This window comes from Panthera leo, chromosome B2 (assembly GCF_018350215.1).
Source record: "Panthera leo isolate Ple1 chromosome B2, P.leo_Ple1_pat1.1, whole genome shotgun sequence".
Lineage (NCBI taxonomy): Eukaryota > Metazoa > Chordata > Mammalia > Carnivora > Felidae > Panthera > Panthera leo.
In genome coordinates, this window is record NC_056683.1 from 4,648,666 (window position 1) to 4,676,293 (window position 27,628).

At 43.5% G+C, this 27,628-nt stretch overlaps 1 protein-coding gene across 7 annotated transcripts in view; it reads left to right on the forward strand.

Moving 5' to 3' along the window:
• LOC122219490 (cytidine monophosphate-N-acetylneuraminic acid hydroxylase) overlaps positions 1-27,628 on the forward strand; it is a 337,267-nt gene that overhangs the window by 304,659 nt on the left and 4,980 nt on the right. For all 7 annotated transcript variants that reach the window (XM_042937739.1, XM_042937737.1, XM_042937738.1 and 4 more), the window contains 4 exons: positions 14,157-14,297; positions 18,102-18,276; positions 20,295-20,411; positions 24,932-25,047. In XM_042937739.1, coding sequence (XP_042793673.1) covers positions 14,157-14,297; positions 18,102-18,276; positions 20,295-20,411; positions 24,932-25,047 — 549 coding nt within the window. The remainder of the gene's footprint in view (positions 1-14,156; positions 14,298-18,101; positions 18,277-20,294; positions 20,412-24,931; positions 25,048-27,628) is intronic.

Consider the following 27,628-nt stretch of genomic DNA (forward strand, 5'->3'; position numbering starts at 1 on the left):
TAATGCTGGATCAGGTCCTGAAGGCTCCGCTCCCACAAGCTTTAATCTTCTAATTGATGAAACTGAGAGAGAGAGAGCCAGGAGGTCTCAGGGTAGCAAAGGAGACACTTGGGAACTCAGAGAAGCAGCTTTTAACCGGCTGACACAGAACTACGTCAACAGTTTCACAACCGCTGTGCCTACCAGCTAAAGGTTATCTGTTCCTTAAGGTAATGGAGAAAGGAGTGGGGAAGAGAACCCGCTGTCATCCACAGCTGTCACGCCACATGGAAATAGCTGAGGACTGAGAGACTGGACTGTGGTAATGCTTTTGCCATATTGTCACATAGCTCACTGTCTTGGACAACGGTGGACCTAGGTTCAGAGATACAAAGAGAAAGCATTTCTAAGTCCAAGAGAGTCTGTTGAAGAAGATTAAAACAGGTGATTCTATTGCTTACATATTCTTGGTTACAGTATCACCTCAGCAACAATATTTGCCACATGACACCGTGGAAAGTTGTGAAAGCCAGGCCAGCGATGAAGTATTGTAGAAGCTTCAGTTAAAAAAGAAGAAGGAGAAGAACAGAGCATTTCCTTATTTGGCTTAAATAAACATGTTTCATGTCAAAGCTTGTGGCCTGAATGCAGATAAATGGCATCCTTTCAGCTGATCTTGTAGTCTAAGGTGTGACCACAGAAGAGGATCCAGACAAGGTAATGGACGTTTTAAGTGTCTTAATCTTTAAGCTAAATTTGAGAAGGAAAGACTTTTCCTGATGGCACCCACAAAGGCATCCCTACCTGAGAAGTTAAGAATGGAGTTTCCCTCCAGACTTAGGTTGGATCGGAAGGGGAAGGAGATGGTCTGTACCTGTGGAAAAACAGAAATTCAGGCAGAGAAAAATAATGCTTTAAACATAGAGGAAAATTCAAGTAACTGTGGGTTCCTAATCATAAACCACAGAAACCAGCAGGTAGTAGAAAAGCATTTTTTTTTAATTTTTTTTTTTTTTTTAGAAAAGCATTTTTAAGGTGCTTAAAGAAAAGAACTGTCAACCCAGACTATATCCAGTGAAAATACCCTTCAGAAATGAAGGTAAAATAAAGACATTTTCAGATGATCCAAAATGAAGACAATTCATTACCGGCAGACCTACTTTAAAAGAACTGCTAAAGAGGGGCACCTGGGTGGCTCAGTCGGTTGAGCGTCCGACTTTGGCTCAAGTCATGATCTCCAAGTTCCTGGGTTTGAGCCCCACATGGGGCTCTGTGCTGACAGCTCAGAGCCTGGAGCCTGCTTCGGATTCTGTGTCTCCCACTCTGTCTGTCCCTCTCCTGCTCACACTATCTATCTCTCTCTATGAAAAAATGAATAAACATGAAAAGAAAATGCTACAGAAAGTTCTTTAGAGGAAAGGAAGATGGTACTAAAGAGAAACTTGGAATTTCAAGGATGAGAGAGAGAGCTACAGAAATGGTAATAACTGTCTACGCATTAAGACATTTTTTCCTAAGTTCTTTAAAAAAAATGTTAAACAGTTGAAAGCAACAATTATAACATGGTCTGATGGGATTTTCAATGTATGCAGGTGTGATACGTAAGACAACATTAACATAAAGGGCCCTGTGTAGCGGAAAGTTTTTGACATTCTACCATAAGTGCTACAACATTTTTAAGTAGACTGGAAAGTTAAGTATGTTAATTGCAATCCCCAGAGCAGCAACTATAAAAATCACACAGGGGCTCCCGGGTGGCTCAGTCAGTTGAGCATCCAACTTCGGCTCAGGTCATGATCTCACAGTTTGTGTGCTGGAGCCCCATGTCAGGCTCTGTGCTGACAGCTCAGAGCCTGGAGTCTGCTTCGGATTCTGTGTCCCCCCCTCTCTCTCTCTCTGCCCCTTCCTCGCTCATGCTGTCTCTCAAGAATAAATAAAACATTTAAAAAATTTTTAAATCATACAAAGAAATGTCATCAAAAACTCAATGGGATCCACAAATTCAGTTAAGCTGCAGGATACAAAATGAACATACAAAATCAGGGTTTTTGTATACTAATGACAAATTATCTGAAAAAGACATTAAACAATAATATCAATAGCACTGAAAATAATAAAATATTTAAGAGTAAATTTAGGCAAGGAGGTGAAAGATCTCTACACTGAAAATATAACACGTTGATGAAAGAAATCAAAGAAGATACAAATAAATGGAAAGATAATCTGTGTTCATGGATTGGAGGAATTAATATTGTCAAAGTGTCCATACTACCCAGTGTCATCCCTGTCAAGATTCCACAGGCATTTTTTACAGACATAGAAAAAATAATCCTAATATTTGTATGGACCCACAAAAGACCCCAAATATCCAAAGCAGCCCTTAAAAAGAAGAACAAAGCAAGAGACATCATACTTCCTGATTCCAAGCTATATTATAAAGCTACAGTAATCAAAACAGTATGGTATTGGCATTAAAAACAGACACATAGGCCAGTGGAACAGAATCAAGACCCGAGAAATAAACATTTTGACAAGGGAGCTAAGAATATTCACTGGGGAAAAGACACTCTTCATTAAACGGTCCTGGTAAAATTGGATAGTCACATGTAAAAGAATGAAACCAGACCCCTGTGTGACACCATTCACAAAAATTAATTCAAAATATATTAAAGAGTTACATGTAAGACCTGAGACCATAAAACTCCTAGAAGAAAACATAGGCAGTAACCTCCTTGACATGGGGCTCGGAGATGATTTTTGGATTTGACAACAAAAGCAAGGACAACAAAAACAAAAATAAACAAATGGGACTATATTTAAAAAGCTTTTGCACAGCAAAGGAAGTCATAAGCAAAATTAAAAGGCAACCTATGGAACAGGAGAAAGTATTTGCAAACCATAGATTTCATAAGGGGATAATACCCAAAATATATAAAGAAGTCCTACAACTCAACAGCAGAAAAGAATCCAATTTCAAAACAAGTAAGGGACCTGAATAGACATTTTTCCAAAGAAGACATTCAGATGGGCAACAGGTATGTGAAAAGGTGCTCAGTATCACTAGTCATCAGGGAAATGCAAATCAAAACCACAATGAAATATTACTGCACACCTATCAGAATGACTATTATCAGAACCACAAAAAAATAAGTGTTGGAGAGGATGTGGAGAAAGAACCCTTATGCACTGTTAATAGAATGTAAATTAATGCAGCCACCATGGAAAACAGTATGGAGGTTCCTTAAAAAAATAAAAAATAGAAAGACAGTATGATCTAGCAATTCCACGTCTGGGTATTTATTTAAAGAAAATGAAAGCACTAACTTGAAAAGAAATGCACCTCCAATTTCATTGCAGCATTATTTATAATAGCCCAAACCAAACAGGAGGTAACCTAAGTGTCCAACAGTGGTTAAATGGGTAAAGAAAATGTGATATTATGGAATACCAATAGAATATTATGCAGCCATATGAAAGATGGAAAACTTGCTATTTGTTACAACATTGGATGAACCTTGAGGACGTTATGTTAAGTGAAATCAGTCAGACAGAAAAAGATAAATACCATATTATCTTATATGTCAAATCTAAAAAAAAAAAAAGTCCACCCAAACCCAAACCCTATAAAAAGACTTCAGAGTTGCAGTTACTAGAGAGACGCAGGGGTTGGGGTTGGAGAATGTGACAGAGATGGTCAGAGGTGCAAATTTCCAGTTATAAGTAAGTCATGAGGATGTAATCTTTAACACAACTATAGTTAACACTGCTGTACAGAATGCTCGAAAGTTCCTAAGACAGTAAACCCTACAAGTTCTCATCACAAGGAAAAAAACTTTTTCATGTATTTTTTGTATCTATATGAGAATGTGGAGGTTAGCTAAACTTCTTGTGGTAGAGAAATAAACATGGGAAGATCAAGGACAAAATTTTAAAGTATTCTTAAGTATAGTTCTTTCTTATTTATGTATGTATGTATGTATGTATGTATTTATGTATGTATGTATGTATTTATTTATTTATTTAGAGACAGAGAGGGAGGGAGGGAGGGAGGGGAAGAGAGAGAGAGGGAGAGAGAGAATCCCAATCAGGCTCCGTGCTGTCAGTGCAAAGCTGGGTGTGGGCCTCCATCTCATAAACTGTGAGATCGTGACCCGAGCTGAAACCAAGGGTCGGGATGCTTAACTGACAGAGCCACCCAGGTGCCCCTAAGTACGTTTCTATAGTGCCAATCACTAATCCTAATTATTAAATGCAATATTTTTAAGCATCTTACCCTCGGGGATACTTCATCTGTCAATAGAACCATCTTGCATTAAGAACAGTGCAATATGATGATGACAGCTTTTATATTATCGTAAACATGTGCTAACTTAGAAAAGTTTTTAGAAAGCACCAACTTCAGAATTCAGTTTACAAATATAGTTTAATGGATATTTAAATGAATATGCTAGTTTAAATGTCAAATGATATGTCAAATGCCTTCTCTGTGTCTACTGAGATGATTATATTCTAGTCTATTAATGATTGGCTTTCATATGTTAAACCAATATTGCATTCCTGGTGGAAGCCCTTCTTGGTAATGATGCAGTATAATTTGGGGGGGGGGGGGTGGTAAACTATATATAATGAAATTTGCCATTTACACCATTTTTAAATGTGCAATTCAGTGGCATTAATTACATTCACAGTGTTATGCAACCATCACTACTATTTCTAAAACTTGTTTTTTCATCTCAAGCAGAAACCCCACCCATCAAGCAGTAACTCTCTCTTTACCCTTCCCTCCATTTCTGATAAAATCTAATCTACTTTTTGTCTCTGTGAATTTGCCTATTGTGGATATTTCTTATAAGAAAAATTATAAAATATTTGTCTTTTTTGTCTAGCTTATTTCACTTTGCATAATGGCTTTAAAGTTCTTCCCAGTTGTATGAGAATTTCATTCTTTTTTATGGTTGAATAATATTCTGTTGTGTGGATACACCACATTTTGTTTATCCATTCTTCTGTTGGACAAGTGAGTTGTGTCCAACTTTTGACTATTGTGAATAATGATTCAACAAACAGTGGTATACAAGTATCTGAGTTCCTATTTTCAATTTTTTGGGATATATACCTAGGACTGAAATTGCTGGATCCTATGGTAATTCTATGTTTAACTTTAAAGAACCTACCAAACTGGGGATGCCTGGTGGCTAGTTGGTTAAGCGTCCCACTCTTGATTTCAGCTCAGGTCATGATCTCATGGTTGGTGGGATTGAGCCCCACATTAGGCTCTGTGCCATCAGTGGAGCCTGCTTGGGATTCTCTCTCCATCTCTGCCCCTCCCCTCCTTTCTCAAAATAATAAACTTAAGCCAAAAAAGAAAGTCCCAAACTATTTTCCACAGTGGTTGCAACATTTCATGTTCTCACCAGCAAGGTGCAAGGGTTCCAGTTTCTCCACTTGCCAACACTTAGTTCCATTTTTTGGATTATATCTATTCTAGCAGGTGTAAAATGGTAACTCATTGTAGCTTTGTGTTGCATTTCCCTAATGACTAGTGTTGATCATTTTTCATGTGCTTATTAACTATTTCTATATTTTCTTTGCATAAACATCTATTCAAGTTCTTTGCTCATTTTTTAATGTTTATTTCTGAGAGAGAGAGAGAGAGAGAGAGAGAGAGAGAGAGAGAGAGAGAAAGCAAGTGTGAGTGGGGGAGGGGCAGAGAAAGGGAGACACAGAATCTGAAGCAGGCTCCAGGCTCTGAGTTGTCAGCACAAAGCCCGACCTGGGGCTCAAACTTCTGAACTGCGAGATCATGACCTGAGCCAAAGTCAGAAGCTTAACCAACTGAGCCAGCCAGGCACCCCTTTGCTATGGGGAATAAGCTTAGGAATTCCTTGAGCCTGCACTGATGGGTTAATAGGCATAAAGAATTACAAAGCCATAGGATGCTCACACCCAAGCCTGGGTAAACAAGATTAGGCCCCCAACATAGAGTAGAGGAGGGCAAAGGCCCCCAGAATAGAGAGGGGGGCAAAAGCCCCCATACAAAGGTATATGAGGTAAGCAAGATTAGGTATTCAGGGTGAAAGCACCCCCCAATTTAGTGCCGTAGCAGAAAGCTGCTTTCAGAGGAGGAAAGGACCAAATTCGGTAAACAAGTAAATAGGACTATAGACTGCTGCACTGCCGGTGAAGCTGCCCAGATCAGAGATGATTAACAAAAGAAAAGGTGCCTTGTTAACCCTGAGGTCATGTGTCCTATCTGTCTCATCCCCTAGGCTAGCTAAGATAAACAGAGGTGGTGTCTCATGTCCCCTGTAAGCAACCTTCTACCCAGCCACCTGGTGCCAGGATTTTGTTTTGTATTAACCCAAACCCCTAAACCCTGAATATCTTCAAGACCCCCTTTCCCTCATGCCCATGAGTTAATGTTCACAGTTTCATTGTCTGTTTGTGCACGTCCATCACCATGTTTGTAAGCCTTCTGATCCTAATAAAAATGGGACAAGGACCCTTATTTGGGGCTCTTGGTTTTTCCTGGACATTAGCCATCTCTCACATTTTACGTTTTTTATTTATTTATTTTTTTTATTTATTTTATTTTTTTTTATTTATTTTTGGGACAGAGAGAGACAGAGCATGAACGGGGGAGGGGCAGAGAGAGAGGGAGACACAGAATCTGAAACAGGCTCCAGGCTCTGAGCCATCAGCCCAGAGCCCGACGCGGGGCTCGAACTCACGGACCGCGAGATCGTGACCTGGCTGAAGTCGGACGCTTAACCGACTGCGCCACCCAGGCGCCCCGCCATCTCTCACATTTTAATCCTGTGTCTGCTTTCTTGCTAGACAAGAAAGAACTTTAGACTTAGAGTCTATGACATTTTGCTCATTTTTAAATTGGGCTATCATGATTGAACTGTAGGAGCGTTTAAATATTATATGGGTATTAATCCCTTATCAGGTGTGTTATTTGCAGATATTTTCTTCCACTCTCTACAGACTCTGTTTTCACTTTCTTGATAATAACCTTTGATGTACCAAAGTTCTTCATCAATATGAAATCAAATCTATTGATTTTTCTTTCATTGCTTATGCTTTTGGTGTCATATCTAAGAATACATTGCCAAATCCAAGGTCACAGAAATTTATTCATATGTTTTATTTGAAAAGTTTGATGGTTTTTAGCCTTTATATTTAGGTTGTTAATCAATTTTGAGTCAATTTTTGTATATGGTGTGAGGTAAGGGTCTGAATTAATCTTTTTTGCCTGTGGAAATCCAGTTGTCTCTGGACAGTTCTCTCTGTGTTGAAAGATATGGGCACCCTTGTCAAAAATCAGTTACCCATAGATGTATTCGATGTTCATTTCTGGACTCTTAATTCTACTATATTGGTCTATATGTCTATTTTTAAGCCAGTGTCACACTGTTTTGATTATTCTAGCTTTGTAGCAAGGTGTTGGTCCTCCAACTTTGTCTTTTCCAAAATTGTTTCAGGTATTCAGGGACCCTTGTATTTCCACATGAATTTGAGAATCAGTTCCATTCCAGTCAACTATCCCATTTCTGTAAAAAAAAGGATTGTTTTGAGGAGTATTGATATCTTAAAAATAATAACTCTTCAAATCTGTGAATATAGGAGGTCTTTTACTGAGTTCTTCTTAATTTCTTTCATCAGTGTTTTGTAGTTTTCAGTGTACAAATCTTTTACCCCTTTGATTAATTTATTCCCAGGTATTTTATTCTTTGGGATGTTATTGTAAATGGAATTGTTTTCTTAATTTCCTTTTTTGGTTGTTCTTTGCTGGTTTACAGAAGCATAACTGATTTTTGTTTGTTGACCTTATACCTTGCAACTTAAAAAAATTTTTTTTATTGTTTATTTATTTTTGAGAGAGAGAGAGACAGAGAGAGCACAAATTGGGGAAGGGCAGAGAGAGAGAAGGAGACACAGAATCCGAAGCAGGCTCCAGGCTCTGAGCTGTCAGCACAGAGTCTGACACAGGGCTCAAACCCACAAGCTGTGAGATCATGACCTGAGCCAAAGTCGGTTGCTCAACCAACTGAGCCACCCAGGTGCCCTTACCTTGCAACTTTACTAAATTTTCTTATTAATTTTATTAGCTTTCTTGTGTATTCTTTGGTTTTCTATATATAGGGTCATGTCATTTGCAAATAAAGTTTTACTTCTTTTTTTTCCAGTTAGACGTCTTTTATTTCTTTTCCTTGACTAATTTCTTTCACTAGAACTTACAATACTATTTTTAATAGCAGTAGTAAAAGCAAGCATCCTTGTCTTGTTCCTGTTCTTAGGGGGAAAGCTTTCATTCTTTCACCATTAAGCATGTTGTTAGCTATAGGTTTTTCATAAATACCATTTATCGTGTTGAGGTTTGCTTTTATTCCTAGTTTCCTGAGTGTTTTTTATCACGAAAGGGTATTGAATTTTGTAAAATCCGTTTTCTGCATTGATTGAGATGATTATGTGCTTTTTTCCTTTATTCTACTAATGTGGTGAAATACCCTTACTGATTGCCTTATGTTGAACCACCCTTGCATTTCTGTGATAAATCCTACCTGGTCATGGGGTATAATCAACTTAGTATGCTGTTGGATATTGTTTGCTGGTATTTTGTTGAAGACTTTTGCATCTGTGTTCATAAGGGATATCAGTCTGTAATTTTCTTTTGTTGTAACATCTTTAAAAACTTTTTTTTATTTTTGAAAAAGTTGACATATTAGTTTCAGGTGTACAACATAGTGATTTGATAATTCTATATACATCACTCACTGCTCACCAAGATAAATGTAGTTACCATCTGTCACCATAAAACATTATTATGATATTAGTGACTATAGTGCCTATGCTATACTTCTCATCTGCATGACTTACTTATGTTACAGCTGGAAGTTTAATCCCGTCACCTACCTGCCTTTGGTATCAGGGTAATACTGACCTCATAGAATGAATTAGGAAGTGTTTCTTTCTATGTTTAGGGGAGAGTTCGAGAATGAGGATGTTTTCTATTTTCTTCTTGAGTTGGTTTAAACACTGTGTGTGTTCCTAGGAATTTTCCCATTTCACCTAAGTTATTTGATTTGTTGGTGTTCAGTTGTTCGTAGTGTTATCTTATAGTTCTCTCTGTAAGGTCAGTAGTAGTGTTTCTCTTTATGATTTTAGTTATCTGTGTCTTCTTTTATTCTTTGTCTAATAAAGATTGGTCAATTTTTTTGATCTTTTCAAAGAGCCAACTTTTGGTTTCATTGATTCTCTCTGCTGGTCTTCTTTTTTAATACAGATGTTAGAGCTATCAATTTTCCTCTGGGCACAGCCTTTACTACATTTCATGGGTTTTGTATTTTGTATTTTTGTTTTCATTTTATCACTAAGTATTTTCTCATTTACCTTGTAATTTTGTGATTTATCGGTTGAGTGTGTTGTTATAGTCCCTATTTAATTATCTCTCAATGAATCTGTAGGTTCAGTGCAGTACCCATCAAAATCCTGACAGAATTTTTTGTACGTACAGACAAGCTAACTATAAAATTTATAAGGAAAAGCAAAGGAACTAGAACAGCCAAAACAGTTTTGAAAAAGAATAAATTTGGAGGGCTCACGCTCCCCACTTTTAAGACTTGCTGTAAAGCCACAGTAACCAAGATAGCATGAGACTGATGAAGGGATAAACACATGGATCAGTGGAGCAGAGAAGAGAGTCCAGAAATAGATCCACACAAATATAACCGTTGATTTTTGACAAAGGTGCAAAAACAATTCAACAGAAAAGAGAGAGTTTTTCGGTAAATATTAATAGAGCAGTTGGACATGGACATGCAAACAATGAACCTCGGTTAAGACCCCACATTGTATACCAAAACAATAAGTCAAAGGATATCGTAGACCTAAACGTAAATGTAAAACTATACAACTTTTAGAGGAAAAGGCAGGAGAAAATCTTCACGACCATGAGTTAGGCAAAGACTTCTTATATATAACACCAAAAACAATCCATAGAGAAAAGTTTAATATTTTGGACTTCATCAAAATTAAAAAATCTTTCTCTGTGAAAGATACACTAAAGACCGTGAGTAAATATTTGCAAATCAAATATCTGACTAACAACGTGTATCCAGAATCTATAATGAACTCTCAGAAATCAATGTCAGGAAACAATAATCCGTGGACGCAACATTTGAACGGATACTTCATCAAAGAAGATATATAGAAGCAGATCAGCATAAGAAATGATGTGCTCGTATCATTAGCCATTAGGAAACACAGGTTAAAACCACAGTGAAATAACAAACTTTTGAAAATTGACAGTAGCCAGTTATGGTAAGGATGCAGAGCAACGGGGCTTTCACAGATGGCTGTTGGGAAGTCCAACTGGCCCAGCCTTCTGGAAAACGGTTTGGCTGTTTCTTTCAACATGCATTTATCACGTGACCCAGAAATTCCATTCCTGGGTATTTGGCCTAAAAAAAAATTAAACCTTTATTCACACCCAAACTGTACCCAGATATTAATAGCAGCTCTATTCATGATTACGAAGTCAACTCAAATATCATTCGCAGGTGAATGGCTCAACAGACCACGATGTCTACATCACGGAATACACTGCGAAGTAAAGACTGATAACACACAACAACGTGAATGAATCTCAAAAGCATCATGCTAAGTGGAGAAAGTGGGTCTCAAAAGTTGACATCTTGTATGATTCTGTTGCTAAGGCATCCTGGAAAAGGCAGAACCATAGGGGTGGAGAACAGATCAGCGGTTGCCAGGGGTTGGACTGGGGGGAGCGTTTGACTGAAACGGGGCAACCCGAGAGAGTTTCGAGGGGTGATAGGACCGCTCTGTACACTGATTGCGGTGGCGGTTGCTCACATCTGTACATGTGTTAAAATTCACAGAGCCATTCTCAAAAAGTAAAAATACTGAATGTAAATTGATTTTTTTTAATTAAAAAACAAACAAAGCAAATAGTTATTCCCAACACCTTCAGCCGTGGTAGTTAAAACTCACGTATTTGTTTGAGTCATGTTTGTGATACAGTCAGGTTGCACATTGTTTTTAATGTTTATTTATTTTTGAGACAGAGAGAGACAGAGCATGAACAGGGGAGGGGCAGAGAGAGAGGGAGACACAGAATCTGAAACAGGCTCCAGGCTCTGAGCTGTCAGCACAGAGCCCGACGCGGGGCTCGAACTCACGGACCGTGAGATCATGACCTGAGCCGAAGTCGGACGCTTAACTGACTGAGCCACCCAGGCACCCCCAGGTTGCACGTTTTATGGCACCCATAACCCCTTGGAAAAACAATATATATAACTTATTCATGTTGTCGTATTGGAAGCACAGTTTTATTTTAAATGCTACTACCTTATAGATTAATTTTGCTTTTATAAGATTCTGTAATTATATATAAAACTTATTTTATCCTTAGTACCTGCAGTGACTCAGCCTCTCACTGCAATATTGTTTTCATGAGCAACTACGAGCACCGTCTGCTTTGTGACGAACCTCTTTGTCCTCCCTACCGGGAGCATTCTGTGAACAAAAGACAGACGTGTGCAGACAGGCAATGCGTGTGTCATTGTACCAGTTTGCTGGATATTACAGAATTATAAATTTATTGTAAATCTGTTGGATAATAAAGAAACCAGTCCTCAAGATGAGTTTTCATAACAGTAATCCCGTAGGGACCAGCCGTGATTTCTCCTCCGTTACAGGCAGCACAGCACCATAGAAGAAATCATGCACGTGGAATGTAGGTCTTCCCTCTATCATTAGTTACAAGCAATCATTTGACTTTTCTAGGCTTCATTTGTGTCATCATTAAAACATGACTGTTCTCACTTGAACATTCCGTGTTCTTGGAGGAACTATCGGCACATGTTTAATCACATCCTATTTGCTGTGTTTAATACATCCTATCGCAGATGTGCTTCCATTCTTCCCACCTTCTTGTGGAATTATATAGCGACCCCATATCTTCCTGATCTTTCTGTAAAGACTGACCTAAGATTAAAAAGTCATTTCCTTTGATCAGTACTGTTCATTATGCATTCATTTATCATTTACTGAGCAGCACTGGTCTAGGTACTGAAAAAGCAGAGATAAATGATCGTGTTCTGAGCGATCATCTCCTGGAAGAGAAAAACCATCATGATACAGCACGAAAAGCGTAGGACACCTGTGTGTTTAGGAGGCAGTGGGGGTCAGAAAATGAGTACCGGGTGAGACGGTGAGGGTCAGTTTCGAAGTAGGAGTAGACACTGACCGGAAAAGACAGTAAGATGCTGAGATGACAGAGCTCAGTATAGGGGACTAAGGAAGCTACGTGAGGCATGGTGGGAGAAACCAGGAAGCCACACAGTGAACAGCCTTGTGTCTTCCATAGCAAGTGGGTTGGATTTTTATCTTGAAGGCATGAGGAGCCCAATAAAAGAGTCTGATGAGGAATAGCGATGTGATCAGAGGGGGAGTTAGGTCATGTGTCTGTGCGGTGGGAAGGGAAAGGCCAATACTGATCCTAGAGACCAGTTTGAGAACCATGACAATAATCTAGGCGGGGATGGTGAGTGACAGTAGGGAGTGAGAAGGGAATTCAGATTCCAGAGACGTTAAGGAGACTGAATTCCAAGAACGTGGAGAAGAACCGGATGTCGTGCATACTTGATTACAGGACACTTGGCTACTTAAAATGCTGCCTTTTAAAGTAATGGCAAGCCACTCTTCTCTGTGTGAGTAATGGACAAATGTTGCTCTCAGCGCTCGCGGTACCCCTCAGAGGGCAGCACCTCGGTATTGATTTTATTATTATTTTAGAGAGGGAGACAGGCAAGCATCAGGAAGTGACAGAATTTTGTGAGCACCACACATTGTGTTTTAGGAAGAGTAATCTGACAGTATCGTGGTTTGGAGACGAGATGGGAGGCAGAGAGACCAGGCAGTGAACCATCTTGAGACTAGAGGTCGTAAGAAAAGACAGAATGGTGGCAACTGCTTCGAAGTGAGTTCTACCCTGCTGGAGGTTCATTAATGCCAGTGGGAAGGGAAAAGCTACTCGCATCTGTGGGTGGAGTGACGTCTTCACTCATATCTGCCAAATGGATTCCAGGGTCATGAGGTGATGTAAGTCCCCTGGTGCTGTAGAAATCCAGGTGCTTACATATGTTTTTTATTTGTCTGACTAAAATTCTGTATCCAGTCTAGGTGAGCGGGTTGTAGCTCAAGGAGGTTAAATTCCCTTTAATAGAAATGTCCGTCTATATAACCCGTGTCAGGTGAAACACAGGGACAAATCCTTTTTCTCTGGATCGCCCCTTCTCTGCCCCAGCCCCACCACCACCTTCCCATATGACCCTGAAATGGCGATTTCCAGAAAGATTGTGGCTTGGAATTGAATTTGGGAGATGGTCGGCTCGGCTCGGTAGCACAGTGAGAAGCTAGGTGTCAGGAAGGGCTATGACTGAAGGCACGTGTGCTTTACAACCGAGGTTCATTTCTCAGGAGGCTGGAAAGTCCAACATCAAGTTGCAGACTCAGTGTCGAGTGAGGGCTGGCTTCCTGGTTCGCAGATGGCCGTCTTCTTGCGTATAACCGCACATGACAAGTGGTGACTTTTCAGACTTGGATCCCAAACTGGGGGAGGAGCTCCTTCCTGTGGCCTCCTGGCTGTGCGATGTGGTGGACAGCCGGGTGGGCACTGCCGTCCAGGGGGGTGACCTCGGGCAAGTCACCTGGCCTTTCAAAACCTTAGTCCCCTTCTCTCTACAGTGAGAGCATGAATGGTAGCTGTCTCATTAGAGCTGTGAAGGTAAAGTCGACTAGCCCATGGTCAGTGCTTAGTATTATTCCTATCGAATAATATTTCGTCATCTGTACGTTTAGTTAATATCAAATACAAGCGTGTGCTATTCCCACCTGTTAAAAATAGTCGGTCTTTTTACATCCAATCACCATATGATTATACTTAAAGACAAAGTATAAGTACAACTTCTTGGGCTAATAATTCTTCCCTAATTAGGGACATTAGGCCAAGTATAGTCTTTATTTTTCCATGCGGTAAGTTATTGGTTAAGTGGGAATGAAGAGACAAAAAAATTCTAGCATCGTGCTACTCAGACTGTGCATCTGAGAATTAATTGTTTTCTTACATAAGCATGCTCTTATTTTCACAGGTATATTAAGGAAACAAACATCAAAAATGACCCAAATGAACTCAGCAATCTTATCAAGAAAAACTCTGATGTGGTAACGTGGACCCCACGGCCTGGAGCCACTCTCGATCTGAGTCGGATGCTAAAGGACCCGACAGACAGGTTTGGTTTGAGTCTTTATAGAGTCTTAAGGATGGTTTACGAATGTTTTTCAATTTTATGAGAAAATAAAGGGCATACCTGTGGCCTTTTGACAGGTCCTCGTTTGTAGGAATATTAAGTCTTTGTTGACTGGCATGCTGAGATTCTCATGGAATCAGATCCACACGTCACCTTTAGAAACGGAAGTCTTACTGTTTAAATAAACCATTAAGTATCTTTCAGATCTAAGGGGGAGAAGATTGAGTTTTCCCGTAGGTTTCTCATGCGACGTAACAAATACTCAAATGTTTTCCTCATCTCAGAACCTTATTTGAGGATGAAGGGTGAGGGTGTTTTATTCCTATCAGGGACCATTGATAGGCTCAAAAAGAAGTTGCCTTAAAGAAGTAAAAAGCAACGGACACGAGAGCTGGTTTTCATATCAGCATAAACATTACCCCACCGCCTGTCCCACGCAGAGCACATCTGAGCAAGTAGCCTCGCATCGGGGGTGCAATTCGAGAAAAGTTAACATCGATGTCGCAGACCTATGTTTTTATAAACACTTGTCTTGAGCCAAATGAAACCATAAGTTCCTCACCCTAATTTAGAAACTGACGGGGTGAGTTAGAGAGCGAATCACACAGTTAACCAAAAGGTCACACCTGCTCCCGGCCTCACCCCTGCCAAGGCAGGGGTTAGCGATTCTGACCCTTTGCTGACTTCCTGTGTGAAACTGGTTGTTGAAGCCAGTCCTTTCTCCTCCATAAGCCCCCCATAACTCCATCACTTGCCCCTAGCCTTTTCTACCATGGCCTTCATTCAGCTTCTCATAATTTTTAGCCTCGATTCCCACGGTGGCCCCTGACTTGTCTTGCCTGTGTCTGTGTTCTCTATACCAGCCAGTTCCAATCTGCTGGTCAAAATCCACGGTGGCTTTTGGTGGGTCATAAAAATCAATGACATTCATTACAACCTGCATTTCTGAAAAATGAAATCGAACAGAATAGAATACACCCGAGTACCTTGCCTATAATAAAGGGAATGATTATTTCAGGAAACTTTCGTGTCAGAGGTGCCCTTGGTGGACCCCCAGGGTCCTGATATAATGATTCAATGTTAATTCTTACAGGGACCGTAGGCAAAAGGTGTATAAGCCCCCACTCCACATTGCTGCCAGAGTAAACTTTTCAAAATGCAAAACCCTTCCTGTTCCTTCTGGCTTCAGATTCTTTAAGATCCCCCCCAGTGCTTCTAGGATAAAAGCAGTTTTTACTCTCCAGATCAAGGATAAGAGAAGTTGTTAATTATTCCGGTATCAGAGGGCATTCGAGAGCCTTTGTCATTTGGCGTTTGCTGAGCTCCGTATCTTCCGGGTCCTGTCCTCCGGGCGCATCCTGGAGCAGGAATTCGCAAACAGAATAACCTTGAGGAACTTGGGTAAATGCAGATTCCTGAGCCCCACCCCCCGGGGCTCTGGATCCGAGGTAGAGCCTGGGGATGTGCATTTGTATCACTGCATCTTACCAAACATTCTGGGTGACAAGAGCATAGCGCTGTTGGGTTCTCAGTAATGACACGGAGTGTGAGGGACGTGGAAGGCTAAGTGCTTCACTCTGCCTGGTGAGGGGAGGAGGGGGTGGGAGAACAGGAAGTGTGGTCAAGAAAAGCTCAATCTGAAATCTCTGGCATTTGAGCTAGGTCTCAGAGGGGAAGGGATTACCAGTAGAGTAATTGAGAGGGAGCGAATAAGAGGGACGGAGAGAGGGAAGGAGAGATTCCAGATTCCAGAGGGAATGGCGTGTGCTGGCGAAGGGAGGGGTCGATGGTGTTGCGAGTTTGATGCGCGCAGACACTTTGAACCGGTGAGCAAGTGTATGTCATTCATTCAGAAACGATTTATTGAGCTCCTTTGGTATGCCTGCCTAGGTACAACTAGGTACAGAGACACAGCCGTGAAAATGTCCTTCCCTCACGAAGCAGGAATGCCAGACGTCACGTGCGGGGGCCGGGGTCACAAAGGCCTCGTGAAACCACGCAGGGAGCTTGCCTGGGAGTAACTAGCGCTTGAGAAAGTTACTCAGCAAAGCAGGCACATCACTGCGTTATGTTCTGGAGAAACCATTTCAGCCTGCAGAGGAGCGTGAACTGGGGAAGAGGCTACAGGGAGAATAGCTCCAGTCGAGAAGGCAGCTGGGGGGCCTGAGATGAGTGCGGCTTTAAGCCGAGACCCGGCAAGGAGTTGCAGAAGTAGCTCTGAGATTGACTTCCAAGGTAGAAGCTTTGGGATTCTGTTAAGTAATTTCTCACCGAAGCTAGCGCGTCTGTAGCTTTGGGAGAATGATGGACCAAAGCATCGTGTTGAGAAGTGGTACGTACAGACCTACAGTGACTTGCCAGCTATTTAGTAGACAGGTGCCTGTTTCCCTCCTTGGATTTCCCTTGCCCCCATCACATCCCGTTCCATTTCTAGGGTTCAGGGTTCCGTGTTTCACGCGGTGATTCCCTCTCCGCACTGGATGGACAGAGCTCTGGGGAGGTCAGAGAACTCGGTTATCCAGATTGCTGACCGGGTTTCAGAATAAAATTGCCCATCTGTCCGTCTCAGCTGTGGTTTGATCAGTACAGTGGGAGGACCATGTGTCAGAGGCCCCAAATTCTGGCTGTTTCTCGAAGCTAGGCTAAACTCGCTGAGACGCTCAACAGAGACTTGTTGAGCCCCGTCTAAGTGCCAGTCATGCTGCTGCTTCCCCCACACTTCCATTCCGCGGAGGCTGGGGGCGGGACCGTGAGCGGACATCCGCAACATAAATATGACATTATATTCAACACTTCCATCGTTTAGCTACTTGGATCAAAAGGGCCCAGATCAGTGGTTTTCCAACCTTTTTTTTTCCCCGCAGACATGGACTTTGACCTTGAAATGTATTCTGACTTGGAAACCCACCACACTGGCCGATTCACAGGAGCTCGGTGCAGGCTGGGGTTCAGGCCCCACCCCTCACACGTCTCCTGAGGAACTTCTGTGGGACGTTTCCGAATCATCCAGGCATTCTGACGGCTCCTGTCTGGTTGACTGTTGATCTGGAAGGGCTCACTTTTGCCTTCCTTGTTTATGGCTTCTCTCACCTTCGTGCCCTTCTTTCTCCCTGTGGAATCCCCCCTTTGTACACGCACGCTCTGACTAGGTGCCTCCTCGCAGCCACCTTGCGGGGCGGTGAGGCCCTGTGGCCATCGGTGATTTCCTTCAGGCGGCCACTTTCCACCTGGATAGGCAGAGGCATCCGAAAGTGTCACACGTACTCAGCCACCTCGGGTAACGTGCCTTCTGGACACGCAACAGATGTCTGGGGCCGTCGCTCAAGTGTGTGCAGGAGGGAGCCTCCCCAGAAGTGTGGCACTCTTGGGGCGCCTGGGTGGCGCGGTCGGTTGAGCGTCCGACTTCGGCTCAGGTCATGATCTCACGGTTTGTGAGTTCGAGCCCCGCGTCGGGCTCCGTGCCGACGGCTCGGGGCCCGGAGCCTGTTCCGGATTCTGTCTCCCTTTCTCTCTGCCCCTTGCCTGCTCACACTCTGTCTCTGTCTCCCTCAAAAGTAAACATTAAAAAATAAACAAATAAAATGGGTTTTTTTTTTTAATTTTTAATGTAACTTATGATCTTTTTTTAATATTTAGGGAAAAGTTACAAAAGATGTGGAGTTTTCCCATAGTCCCGTCCCCAGACTTGCCCTAACGTTAACGTCCCGCATAACCATAATATAGTCATCAGTGCCAGGGGATTCACATTGTCACAATACGACTAACTGTCACCTCTGTGTCTTTAAGCAAGGGCATCATAGAGCCTCCAGAGGGGACCAAGATCTACAAGGATTCCTGGGACTTCGAACCCTATTTGAACATCTTGAATGCTGCTGTAGGAGATGATATATTTCTTCACTCATCCTGGATAAAAGAATACTTCACTTGGGCGGGATTTAAGGATTACAACCTGGTGGTCAGGGTACGCCATAAGTGTTGTCTGTCTTTGCTCTTGTATTATGGAACTAGAGGAAACCCCCTGAGCATTCCAGTTTATTTCTCAATAAGCCTGCCTTAAGCGCCAAATGTAGGGCATGTTCCCTCAGGTCCAGCTCACTTTTGCTTTGGGAGCATTCTTGTCCCATGATTGTTGTTGTGGGTTTTGTGGGTGTTCTGTTTTGTTTAGCATTGGCAGAAACAGCTCTTTACGCTGTGGGGCTGGAAGGTGCTACCCACCTGACTTGTAGCCGGGTGACATAGAAACAGGTGCCTCCTATCGGCAGCTGTGGTAAGAATCAGATTGCACAAACCATGAGGTTTAAGCACAAGGTTAAGTGCTAGATCTAGGCTGGAGGTCTGAAACTTATATTCGCTGCAGCACGTACATACAGGGCTCACAAGCCAAGCGGTTCGGGTTATAACCTGGCCACCGAAGCTAAAAGTGTCTCCAAAAGCAAAGTAAATACTAACAGGTAGGAGGTGCAAGAGAAAGAGGGAGCCACAGTGGGCCAGGAGTACTGCAGAGGCTGGAGTAACCAGCCACTCACATGTGTATTTTATCCAGCTTCTGTTTAGTGTGCAAAGTTTAGGGACAGCACCTCAGGCAATAGACAGCATTCGCTCTTAGAGACAAGGACTGGGGCCCCTCAGAGCGAGGACTATTCCCAGGTTTACCTTTCAACCCCTGAACAGTAATACCAGGCAATTCTTGCCGTTCTTAAAGGCAATGATGCCTAAAACCTGGCCTGGGGGTCAGTGCCAGTCTATGACAATGATTTCTCCGGTCAGTGGTGAGTAGGTTTGAGTATGCTTCCAAGTACGGTTACAAAGTTGTCAGCTTTCTTTTCTCGGGATGAATGGTCATTATTCCAAGATTAGGTCCTCTCTGTTTTTGAGGTGTCAAAGCATTCTTTCCTTAATGAAATAAAAGTAGATGTAAGACTTTTTGTAAGTCCTCACTGGGAAATAAAATGCGGTTGACTCTTGAGTGACACTTAGAAGCAGATTTTTTAACAATTGAGGACTGTAAATATACCGTATATATGTAAATTCTCCTATGAATTTCTTTTTTTCAATGTAGTGTGTACTGATTTGGAGAGAGACAGCAGGGGAGAGGCAGAGAGAGGGAGAGAAAGAGAGGATCCCAAGCAGGCTCCACGCTGTTAGCACAGAGCCTGATGTAGGGCTCGAACTCACGAACCACGAGATCATGACCTGAGCCAGAACCAAGAGTCAGACGTTTAAATGACTGAGCCACCCAGGTGCCCCTCTTAGGATCCTCTTAATAACACTTTTTCTCTAGCTTACTCTATTGTAAGAATGCAGTATACAATACATATTACATAAAAAACATGTGTTTATGTTTTATGTTATCGGTAAGGCTTCTAGTCAACATGCTATTATATTGTGGGGGAGTCAAGTTATACATGGCGTTTCAGGTGCACAGGAGTGGGAGCAGGAAGGGGTCTGTGCCCCCAACCCTTTGTGTCATCCAAAGGCACTACATCAATGTTTATATTAGCTCCCGAATATTTTTTAGGAAATTGTCTTTGAAGTCCAGAGACCTGGAGAGCATTGGTCTAAATGATTACTTTCAGTGGGACAATCAGTATGAAAAAGAGAAAATATTTGGAATTTTCCATGAAGCTATGGCTGTTTTGCTGCTATTTAATGATGAGAAACATTGCACATTTTATTTCTTCCTTTGCCTACAAACTTATCATGGCGTTTGCTGTCTCATTACTAACAATACTCAAGATGATGATAATCTTCTCTGTAAATTTGATTGAAGTTAGTGATGTGAAGAAGCCTGCTTGTGTAGAAGGCTAGGATTTGAATGTTATCAGTTCGAGAGAGAGAGATTGAGGGAGGGAATATACGAACTCCAATTCATTGCTATCATTTAAGGATGTTTGGGTCTTACACAGTCTAGGATTTTTAGAAGACTTTGACCACCAGACTTATATGCTTCTTGCCTTTACCATGTTGTCATTTGCACAGATGATTGAAACAGATGAGGACTTCAGCCCTTTTCCTGGAGGATATGACTATTTGGTTGACTTTCTAGACTTATCCTTTCCAAAAGAAAGACCAAGCCGGGAACACCCGTATGAGGAAGTAAGCAGCAAATTGCTCCTTCCTGTCTACTTTTCTTCCTTCCTTTCTAAATCCACTTTTTATTTTAGAGTCGTTTTAGATTTACGGAAAAGCTTGGGAGGATGGCACAGAAGATCGTTAGCACCTTCCTTTACTGTGGTAGTTGTCACAACTAATGAGGCAGTGTTGAAACATAATTATTAACTGAAGTCCATACTTGCTGCTTTTTGAGTCCATTGCAAAGATTGGCTCCTCTACGTGCTTACTGCCCAAACCCGACCCGCTTAAGCTATCATCAGACCCGCAAGCCTCGAGACCTCTGCCTCCTTCCCCCCAGTGGACCCAGTGGGCATCCCTACAAAAGGAATTAAGTCAACATAAATCAACACATCTTTGATTGAGCTCCAGTTTGGAGCAAATCCCTGACCTGTGGCGCCATAATGGAAAGGAAGAGCTATTGCTTTGGAGACCGCTTCAAGCTTAGGACTGGTGCCCCCTCCCTGCTGATTATAGGCTTTGAGTAAGTGATTTAACCTGTCCAAGCCTTGGTTTTTTCTTTCCATGGGACGTATTCCCACTCTACCACTTTGTGGTAGTCACATAACTAATAATATACAGGAGCATGCACTGTAATTTTAAATTCTATGTGAATGTAAACACAACGACCATTCGGGAAATTAGGAGGATATACGGTCTGCCCTTGAACTTGTTACTTGTGCCATATAAACGCACGCTACTTTAATTGTAGTGGTTTAAACATACCTTTGGATAACAGATGTGTTCTTAAATGCCTTTTTAATAATTTGATTTGTATTTTAAGGTTTAGTAAAGTACTTGCTATTGAAGAGAATCCTAGGTCGAAACTTCAGTACAACCAATGACTTACTGCCTGCTTTCTGGCTTTTAAAAAAAACTGGGTTTTCACATAGAGGAGAACCCTGTGTTGAAGCACCCATTTTAAGCAAAATGGATCTATTACATTTATTGCTTTATTTAACAAACGCATAGCTCTAAGCACTTTATAAACATTAAGTCATTTATTCGGCAACAACCTATGGACAGAGATCACTATATCCCCCACTTCTGGATGAGGGTAACGCCATACCGGCGGTCAGGAACTTGCCCGCAGGCTGTCCAGCTGGCAAGCGGTGGGGCACAGGGCTGACCTCCGCTGTCTGGCTCTAGAGTCTAGCTAGACTCTAGGCTCTAGACTTCAGCCACTATGTTGCTCCCCAGATTCTGAATTTACAAAATCTGTACATTGAGGTATCTGTTCGCCTTCAAGGAGATACATCTTCAGACTTTTCAGATTAACAAGTTCATGTAAAATATTTAACGGAAAGTCGCTTTTTCACATCTGCTGGGTAAAGCAAGCAAGCAACCGCTTGCTGCAGATTCAAATGCACCGGAAAGTGCATCATCATCGTGCCTGGTGCTCTGTGATGTGGCTCTCGGTGCTTTTATCTGCCAGGATCTTAGGGAGATTTTCTCATGCTGAGGTTTGCTTATGCCTACCCTTGGAAGCGCTCCTAGAGTCCTCTCATGCTGCCCGTTTCTGTTTTTGTTTTTGTTTTTGTTTTTCTTTTAAACCATTAATTGCCTTTCAAGCTCATAAGTATATCTTCTGTCTCACCAGCTCTCCGTGTCTCCTAGATGCATGGCCACTGCAGTCCACCTCCTCCTGCTCCAATCTGGATGAGCTCCTCTGGGTCTCTACAGATCTGTCACCCTGCGACGTCCCTTACCTGCCTCCAGACCCCGGCCAGGTCCCAACCTTCTTTGCTTCTACACTTTCTGCTTAAGTCACTGCCACAGAAGGGATGCGTGGGAGCTGAGCTTTACATAGTTTCCTGCCTCGCGTCGCAAGGCAGTTTAGCCGAGCGCACGCCGCTGGTTAGCAGGTCACCTTGCGTGGACGTGGAGGGCGTTGCTCCTTTGGCCTCTCCCCCTGTGCCCCGCTGCTTACCACAGGCTGATCTTTCTTCCTTTGTACGTGACTTTCAAGAAGTAAGGGATTCATCTGTATTTACCAGTGACAAGACCTTTCCCCAGCTGGTGTAGGGCTCTCTGTGTCTGTATAGGACTTGTCATTGGCGGGCTTTACCTAAAGGCAGGGATCACATGCTATAGTGCTCACCGCTGGCTCAAGGCAGGTTGGAAACAGGAGAGCAGGGTGGGGACTATCACGTGGAAGGGGGCAGCGCCTGATGAGCCCCAGCTGATTGGAATATTCCAGAGAACTCGGAAGCCTGGATTTTTATGTGAAATACCCAGATTAACGAATGAGCAGAAAACTAACTCAGTTTTTTAAAAAGGGACCGTGGGCTCTATGACCCGCCAGCTAGGCTGTTTGGTCCGGGGTCACCAGTTTAAGTTATGGGGGTGAGCAGCTAGCTGTTAGGTCGGGGTTCCCCTAAGTTCCAAAGTGTAGAGCTCCTGGCTTTGGGACATCACGAGGAAACCACCCCCTTGGGCTCCCGCCAGAATCCATTCCATTTACTCAGAGAACTGTCTGAAGGTATTCAGTGAGAACAGCGCGTAGGGCCATAGGAACAGGTCAGCGGTTGCATGTACGTCATGCTGTGTGTCCTCACGTCGCCCTTGGAACCCACCTCTGCCCCCTGCACGTCTGGACGCCCCTCCCCACGCGCTCTGGGACTCCGCAGACTCTGTCTTTGGTTGCCCCTCATCAGCCTACGTTCCAGATTGAAGTTAGTTGAAATCTCTTGCTGGTCAACGACTCCCTTTGTTTCCTGTTCCGTGACAGCTGATACCTGTATACGTGTGTTGTGAACACATTGGTTGGGCCTGAGAGTGCACAGAACACAGGTGGTTTGTTGCGTGTGACCGGTCCATCTTTTCAAACTGAAGTCCTTTCTCCATTCCTGTGACTCCACCCCTGGGTTTTTTTCGCTTCCCGACTATTCTCCTGCATTCTTCCAGGCATCACTTAAAGTTCTTGTTTCCCCCCCCCGGGGTTCTGTGTTCAAATCACTCTTCCTCCCGCGCCTCTTCCTGGGCGATCTCATCTGCTGGTACCGCATCTCCGCTAATGAGTCCAAAATCTGTATGTCCTGCCCCACAACACGCTCGGGCTTGAGATTCTTTCCAGTCAGCGGCCCGCCCGATATCGCCACCCCATCTCCAAATTCTCATCACCTCCTTTTCAACCTGTTCAAATTCCAGCTCATCCTCTTCCTTCTCTAGAACCGCTCTTTTCTTCTTTTCTGGATTTTTGGCAGCATTGACCCCCGACGATGAGCCACGCTTGACACGGTGACCCTTTCCCTCACCCCGAAAGCTCATCGGTCACCAGGACCTTCCCATCTGTACCCCAAATCCTTCTCAGTTGTGTCCCCCGGTCTTCTGTGTGCTCTTCTCCAGATTGAAAGGTTAGAAAGGCCATCTCCTTGCCCGGTGTGAGGAACGAGACCTCAGTCTTACGAGGGGCAGGCTCATCCTGGCCCAACTGCAGTCACGTTTCTAAATCTTCTGGCAGAAGAACAGAGCCGCTGAGCTGTGTCCGCGCTCACAGCGGATGTCATCTTTTTGGAGGGAAGGTGCAGGCGAGACAAGTAAACCACAGTGTCCATCTCATCACCCTACGTCACGTAATGGCGTGTCATTTCTGGAAGTTGGCGTCTAGTGGCTTCCGTGTGCTGTTTCCCAGGGACAAATCCGACGTCCGATACCGAGAAAGCTCCTGGTGACCTTTAGCGCTGGTGCGGCTGCCGTGTCGAAGCCACCGCGGATCTTTGCACACTTCTTTTTATAAATGATACCAGTTTTTTCTCCCAACGGTCCTGTAAGAGAGGAAACTGAGGCTGAGCCAGGTTAAGGTCACCTGAGTAGTAAGCCCTCGGCTGACACTCCAAACCATCTCTGCTTGTCTGCTAATCCTGAACTCCTCTGACGCCTCCCCCGAGCCTCCGTGTCGGGAGTTGAGATTCTCGAAAGGGAAGGGCCTGACCCCCTACCTGAGGTGGTCTTGCTGTGAGGCAGGCCCGAAACCCGCAGACGGCCGGAGACCCGGACGCTCGGCTGTGCCGCAGAATGTTCCGGCGGGAGACTGGAACGCGCCACTTTGAGAATAACACTGTAGCGCCCACTTGTGCGGAAAGCTTACCGTGCAGCGGGAGTCCTGGATGTGCATCGACTCAATTAATCTCACAGCCACCCTCGGAGGAAGGTTCCGTCATCTGCGTTCTGTAGATGAGGAGACTGAGGCACAGAGCGGTTGCTGACTCCACACGCTGGAACGTGGATTTCGAGCCAGCGATGTGACTGTGCCACGAGGCTCGCTTCCCCAGCTCCAGATCCCTTTCCCGTTTTCCTTCCCTCACTTCCTGCCGAGCTCAGGTCCCTTCTCTCCAACCAACCCCCCACCCCCACCCCGGCCTGTGACATCTACTGTAGTCGGCGTTTCTCCCTGACTGCCCGGGTCCCTGCCGTCCCAGACAGCTGCTTCTCCCAGGGACATGAGGGGTCGGTACTCGGTGCTGGCTGGGTCACCCCTGCTCTTCGTTCCATGTCTGTTTCAGATTCGGAGCCGGGTTGACGTCATCAGACACGTGGTAAAGAACGGTCTTCTCTGGGACGACTTGTATATAGGATTCCAAACCCGGCTGCAACGGAGTCCTGACATATACCATCACCTGTAAGTTGGAAAGTGCCTGGCACATGCGAGGCCACCGTGGAGGACGCCGCGGATATATAAGCAGAGTCAGGGACTGACTGTGCCCCCATATTCTGGTGGATGTGCGAGATTCCACCATTAGAGCTTCATTCCTTTGTTAACCTATAAAAAGCAAATCTGATTACAAAAGTAATATTTTAAAGAGTCATTTATGCCTTCACACGGATGTGTTTCAGTTCCTTTCTGGAACTGAACCACATTTCCTTGGTACAAGAAATGAAAGGACATTATGAGAGGGAAGGAGGGGGTTTGCCAAGACAAGAATGAGGGGCAGTGTTTACGTGACAAAGTCATGGTCATTGAAGACAGACCTTTCCCACATCACGTTTTGGCCTGTGCTCAACTCCAGCGTGCATTTGGAGGACGGTTTGGTTAGGGGGGATGGCCCACTGAGTGTCTGCCCGCCCTCCACTTCAAAAACCATGTAAGTCTCCCGTTACACAACTGTACATCTTTAAGATTGTACTTGAAATATTTGAGCTGAGACGTCAGAAAGGCCCGTTGGCCATATTTACATTTGCCAAAGCATCACCAAGAGGGAGAATCGTTTCTTATCATTACCACTTATCATTACCAGAAAAGTGCAGGAATTTCACTGTAAGTAAGCAAAATGTACCATCTGCCTCGGCCTTGAGCCCGCAGCACAGGTGTGTCTCTCTTTTACCGATTTCCTTTTGAACGTTTTAAAATTATTTTTAGAAAATGTAAAGAATGGTGAAGCATGCGAAGTAAAAAGTAAATAACACCACCCCACCCATCCCGCAAAACCCTGTTTCCTGCCTCTCCCCCCGCCCACTCACCAGAGCTCTCTCGGTAACTCTCTTCAAGTTCAGTGCGTATCAGTCATCCCAGGCCTGTTTCTGTCAACATTTCTCTGGTACGATGTCCCATACAGTTGGAGGGAAAAGTTTGTTGTTGCGTTATTTTTTAAATATAATCTGAGTACGAAAGATTGGTAGCTTGCATTTTTTTTTTTACGCATCAGTGTTATCTTTGGCATCCCTCGTGTTGAGACACACACAGATCAGCCTCAATTTTTTATCTAAAGATTTTAGTTTTACGTAATCTCTACACCCAAGGTGGGGCTCAGACTCATGACCCCGAGATCAAGAGTCGCGTGCTCCACCGACCGAGCCGGCCGGGAGTCCTGAACCTCAAACTTTTTTTTTTTTTTTTTTTTTTTAATTTTTTTTTTTCAACGTTTATTTATTTTTGGGACAGAGAGAGACAGAGCATGAACGGGGGAGGGACAGAGAGAGAGGGAGACACAGAATCAGAAACAGGCTCCAGGCTCTGAGCCATCAGCCCAGAGCCCGACGCGGGGCTCGAACCCACGGACCGTGAGATCGTGACCTGGCTGAAGTCGGACGCTTAACCGACTGCGCCACCCAGGCGCCCCATGAACCTCAAACTTTTTAATGGCTGTAAAACATGTTTGACTTTTGTTCATTTTGAACAGAACATATGCCTGACTTCTTGTTCTGGAAACACAGGAATGAAGCCACTTTTGGGGAGATTCAAGAGGTTATTTTCGTAAGAAAATAGTTTCCTCTTGTAGGATATTGGTGCTAAAGACTATTTTGTTCTGCTGTTTGGTAATGAAGGTCATAAATGTAAGAGGATCCCCTAATGAATCATGGGAAACAGTCACAGCCCAGTTTATCTTTGTCTCTCTTCCAATGGGATTTATGAGTTTATTGAACATTTTACTGGTTGTAAAGATAATATATCTCCACTGTAGAAAGTTTGAGGAAAGGTATTTCAAAATTCAAAAAAGAGTTAAAACCACAAATGTCTCCACCCCTCAGAGAGAGCTGTTTATATCTGGTTAATCTTTCCTTTTCATTTATAAGCACCTACACATGGGCTTTCTGTAAACATCCAGTAATATTGTATGTACTTTTAAAAATGTTTATTTATATTAGAGAGAGAGCACGTGAGAGAAAGGGGGAGGGGCCGGGGGGGGGGGCGGGAGAGAGAATCCCAAGTAGGCTCACGCTGTCAGTGCAGAGCCCGATATGGGACTTGAACTCACGGACTGTAAGATCATGACCTGAGCAGAAATCAAGGGTCGGACGCTTAACCGACTGAGCCCCCCAGGCGCCCCTAATATCATGTGTCCCTTTGTACCTACGTGTTTACTGAACAATCTTTGATCTACCTGTAAGTTGTTTCTAACTTTTCGCTGTTGGATGATGTGGCGGGTTAACATGTCGGTGTTTCTTGTCAGGGTGGTTTCCTCAGGACACGTTCCCACGAGCGGAGCTGCACGATCCGGCGAGCACACAGTGCATAGGCTTTGGGCACACTCTGCCCACTTGTTCAGGGAAGCCAGTTTATCTCCCCAGGTACACGTAGGAGAGGACCCAGTTACCTGGACCCTCACTAGTACCGGGTTCTAATCCTTTTGTGTACAGAATACTAATCTATATTTTCACATACGAGAATTCCTTAAAGCGAGGCCCGCCACGATAAGATAAAAATAAGACACAGTTGTCCTGGTTTAAGGGTCCGCATTCAACACACTGAAAATGCCAGGCAC